Source organism: Cyprinodon variegatus, unplaced genomic scaffold, assembly GCF_000732505.1.
Source record: "Cyprinodon variegatus isolate N-32 unplaced genomic scaffold, C_variegatus-1.0 Scaffold1485, whole genome shotgun sequence".
NCBI classification, from domain to species: Eukaryota; Metazoa; Chordata; class Actinopteri; order Cyprinodontiformes; family Cyprinodontidae; genus Cyprinodon; species Cyprinodon variegatus.
Genome location: NW_015151938.1, coordinates 119,876 through 124,652, shown reverse-complemented (window position 1 = coordinate 124,652; position 4,777 = coordinate 119,876). Strand labels below are relative to the sequence as shown.

General features: G+C 39.2%; 1 protein-coding gene across 1 annotated transcript in view; it reads left to right on the top strand.

Annotated features, from left to right (window-relative positions):
• Positions 1-2,470: 2,470 nt before the first annotated feature.
• The window catches only part of LOC107103598, a 4,477-nt gene continuing 2,170 nt past the window's right edge, over positions 2,471-4,777 (top strand). The window contains exons 1-7 of the mRNA XM_015403369.1: positions 2,471-2,561; positions 2,654-2,968; positions 3,041-3,307; positions 3,395-3,484; positions 3,624-3,710; positions 3,799-3,827; positions 4,058-4,114. Of these exons, the coding sequence (XP_015258855.1) occupies positions 2,525-2,561; positions 2,654-2,968; positions 3,041-3,307; positions 3,395-3,484; positions 3,624-3,710; positions 3,799-3,827; positions 4,058-4,114 (882 nt within the window). The 5' untranslated portion in view covers positions 2,471-2,524. The remainder of the gene's footprint in view (positions 2,562-2,653; positions 2,969-3,040; positions 3,308-3,394; positions 3,485-3,623; positions 3,711-3,798; positions 3,828-4,057; positions 4,115-4,777) is intronic.

Sequence of the window (4,777 nt, the reverse complement as noted above, 5' to 3'; positions counted from 1 at the left end):
CCTTATCTATTCCCACTGGGAGTACTCTTTTCTCAACCAAGCCACTGAAGACAATAGATTTCAGTTCACATTTAAGCAAAGACTTAGAGACACGGATACCAAAATGTGAAGCAATTTCATATAAATCATCTTTTCTACAGACATCAAACTGTTGTATGGTAGGATTACCCAAAAACTCCTCCAAATTAAACTGTTCAAAAAGTAATTCCTATCCCGGACAAGCCCCCACTTATGTTACAACCCCCACCCTTAAGACCACTAAAGGGTAAATTCTGGCACTGGGTGTAACACAAAAGTCAGTAAACTAAAAGATGGTGTCAGCAGGAAAAAATGATTTATTTACAATTTGCAGGGGTCACAAAAAAAACAAACAGAGAACCCCTACCAGCTTCCACTGTGAACAGAAAAACAAAACTTTAGTCAGTCAATCGTCCAACATGAACACACACAGAGACATTCAGCTCATGAGCAAGATCACTTCAGATCAAGGCCCAGTGAATAAGAGAAGGGGCCTGACATCTCAGGGTTGAAGCTCTTTATGAGGTGGCTGACGAGCTTCAACACATTGCACCTGTAACAGCCAGGAAGACCTGAAACACAAACAGAGAGCTCTCTCATGAAGAGAGCTCCTAGAGGTCAGTGACTGTAAAATCCTTCATTAACTAATACTTCAGCATCATATGTACTCTAGGGAGGTAAGCAGCATTATATCCTGGACAGTACATCAGCTATCACGTTTTCAGCCCCTCTCTTATGCCTGATATCCAGACTATACTCTTGGGCCAGTAAGGCCCATCGCATTAACCGCTGGTTGTGGTTATACATACGGTTCAGGAAGACTAATGGGTTATGGTCTGTATAGACTATAACGGGACTTGTTGAACCCACATAAACTTCAAAATGCTGCAGAGCTAGCAGCATGGCCAATGTTTCCTTCTTAATTGTGGAGTAGTTCAATTGATGAGGCTTGAACTTAGCTGAGTAGTAGGAAACTGGGTGACTGATGTAATCGGTTCCATCTTGGAGCAACACTGCTCCAGCCCCAGTGGTGCTAGCATCCACTTCCAGCTTAAAGGCCTTGCTAAAATCCGGAGCTGCCAATACAGGAGCGCTGCATAGAAAAGACCTTGCACAGTCAAATGCATGTTGACATTCAGCAGTCCACGTGAATGGTTCCTTTGGACTACACAACTTTGTCAGAGGAGCCACCACCATTGAGAAGTTCCTGCAGAAACATCTATAATAACAAACCAAACCCAAGAACCGCCGAAGCTCACGTCTTGTGGTGGGCACAGGGTAGCGTAGGATAGCGTCCACCTTTGCATTCACCGGACGAACTTGGCCATGGCCTACTTCCTTTCCCGGGTAGGTCACCACTGCTTTGGCAAACTCACATTTTGCCAGATTCAAGGTGAGGGAGGCTTGAGCTAGACGGGCAAACACAGTCTTCAAAGTGTTAATNCGTAGCTTTATGCAGTAGCCCAACAAAGCCTTGTTTTGGCTTAGACAACATGCAAATTGAAACAGAGGAACGGGTCCACACCTTTGTAATGGGGGTTGTTTGGCTTCTTTGTTAGCCTGCAATGCCCCATACCTGTCTATGTCTGTGAAAGGGTGGTTGTTAAAGGGAATTGTTGGCCTGGCTGAATAGGCGAGGTCTTCTGTTCCCCTGTAAAGGGGGTGGGGGTTGCAGTGATAATGGGAAGGAATTAACTCAGTTGCTGCATTGTAGGTTTTTGAAAGCTGAAATCTGAGTCAACCCCCTCTGTTTAAGGTTGTTTTTTTCTTTCTTAACATAGATGGCTTCCTTCAAACATGTCTTGTTTGTCCAAAATGGAACATTCTCGTCCTTAAAAGAAAAAGGTGCTCCCTTTACTCTCATTACACCCACAGAGTGAGTGACTGCGAAAGCCAAAAGTAGTATCTGGCATGTCAAACATTTAACTTTATAGGTGTGCAGAAAAAAACAGCTGAACACTACTAAAAAAGATAACTGCCAGCAATACAAAACAGAGGTTACTAGGATAGCTTCGCTTTAACCTTTGTCTCTACTAACCTTTCACATAATTTTTTTTATGGGGCCAAACTTTGTGCTTAGAATTGAATGTATTTAATGTGCCAGTTGTGTAACTGCATCAGTCTGAAGAAAGTCAGTTTCTTCATGTCACCTGAACTCTTGCAAAGTTTTGTCTGAGACGTGTTGTTCTCCCCCATCCTTTCATCACCGTTTCCACGTCTTATACTTCAGCATGTTTAAGCTACTGATAAAAATAACGTTTTGAGGCTTGAGACTAGATTTAAACTATTTCAACTTTTTTTTTTCACATTCAATATTCAATAAGATAACTTGAAATGATTATGAGCTCCACCTGTGTACATTTTGCAACATACATACAAAGTTTAACTGAAGAAACGGCTTATTGCAAGCAACAGGAAGTTGAAAGAGGATTTCCTTGATCTAAGGGGCAGACGACAAGAGACATGACTAACTGTGCTCATTAAAGGCAAATTCAAGTGGGTTAAGATGTTAGTAATTCTGTTTCTGGCTCTTCAGCTTACAGGTAAGACAAGAAGAAAATTCTCCAGACTTTATAAAAATGTATTTCATTAAATAATAATATAGAAAGTATTACTTTTTTTTCCCTTTTATTAGAGGTCCCAGGACAATTTTCACCCAGATTTGTTGTCCGAGATGGAGATGATGTCACTCTGCCTTGTGAAAATAACGGGAGAAATTATCAGGATACATGTGACAAAACTACATGGCTGTTCAATAATTTGCGAGATGAAACAATTATTGTTTCTGCAAAGACCCACGTGTATAAAAACCCTGAAAGACTGAAAGTGACAAAAAATTGCTCTCTGGCTATAAAAGGGGTCTCTAATAAGGATGTTGGTTTCTACACCTGCAGAACTAAACATTCAATGAAACAACATGATGCTGCTGCTTATCTGTTTCTCATAACAAGTATGTTTACACATTATTATATTCTGTGTATGTCTTTTTGTGACTCTGAGTTATTTTTTTGTTATTCGGCAGTGAGTGAGAAGAAAGAGGGTGAGGATGTTTGGTTGTCTTGCATCGTGTCAACAAATGAAATGTGCAAACACACAGTGGACTGGATGTATGAGGGAAAAACTGTGGAAGATACCATGATCACAAGGAAATCCAGATGTTCTGTTACCATGGTCATTCCAGATAGTTTTCCTAAGAAGAACTCTAAATATCGTGAGCAGCTTTCATGCAAAGTGAAGGACGATCAAACTAAAAGAGAGCAGCTGTTTACCCTCCGTCCTCTGTCTGTTGGTGAGTTATAAAGAGCTGCATTAGGATTGAGAAAATGTCTATAACAATTGGAAATATGCATTTTTTTTTTGTTTTAAACATTTACAGGTGAGGATGTAAACACCACAACAAATCTAGAAGGAAGAAGAGCTAGCGTAACATTACCTGCAGTCAGAAACACTTCAGCAACTCCATTAAGTCTGCTTCCACTCTTATATTGATGTTTTTTCTTTTCCGCTAAACAAAAAAGCATGAGTTAAACAACTTAAGTTGCATACTTAAGTTGTGTTTTCATCAGGAAAATAAAGCTGAAACATTTTCCTTCCTGTGCTTGCAGATCTGTGGTTATACATCGTTGTGACGGTGGGTTTAGTAGCCCTCATAGTAACAGTTATAGTGATCATGCTGTGGATAAAAAGGGAAGGTGAGAGCAGACTTTAATATTAAAGGAAAATTAATATTTTCAAAAAGCTGTGCTTTGGAGCTAAATCTTTATATATGTACATGTTTAGATGAAAAATCAACGAGGAGTCCAGATGTGGTGAGTTTTGAGTTTTACTTCCACTGGATTGTAACATGTTTTTTTCACATTTGCCTCTTTAAGGTAAATGAAATTGGTGGTTTATTTCTTCTTTTGTATTTAAGGTCCAAATATGTTCAAACTTCACATTTGACTTTATTTGTGTAACATTTTTTAGAGAAAAACTTTGAAAAAAACAATTTAGTCTTTGAGTGGGGATTAAATTATTTCCTTTCTTTGGTTTTTTTCAGGAGCTAAACACAAACTGTGCTGCAGATCTATCTACTTTAGAAACCAGAGCAAAAGTGGTAGGAATGTTTTCCCTGACTTTTCTTTTTTCTCACCCCATACAAATATTTAACAGGCAGAAGTCACATCTGTCTCTCAATGTCTCCTAACAGCTAACAGCCCACTGTTAAGGTTTATGCATCATTAAACCAGTGATTTCTTACACAAAACCAACATTGCTTCTAATGAAAAGTTTAAGCTTCGAATTAGAATGCACCTGAAGTACGAAAAATGTCACTTAAAACGCTGGCATACATTGAATAAGTTATGGGTCAGTTTAGTTTTGAGTACAAGTCAGCATATGGCAAGTACATTGAGAATTTAGAGCATGCTTAACATTTCTTGACATATGCCAGAGTATGCTCATAGGTGGGCCATAAGTTACAAGTAAGTTATCTGATCGACATATGTTAAGTGTAAGTTACTCAAAAGTCGTGGTGTCTAGCTTATCCAAACATCTCAAAATTATAGAAAATGTCATGATCTGGCCTGTTTGCTCCTCCTTATTTAGTCATTCGTTTCACCTGTCGTTTTCCCTCCCTGCCTCAATTATAATTTATTCCTCTCACCTGTTTCCTCTGGTTTATATTCAGTTCAGCCTGAGCTTTCAGTGCCAGATCATTACTTGTCTTTCTGTTAGTCTGTCTGTTCAGTTTTTGCCTTGGTTCATGCCCTGGATCCTA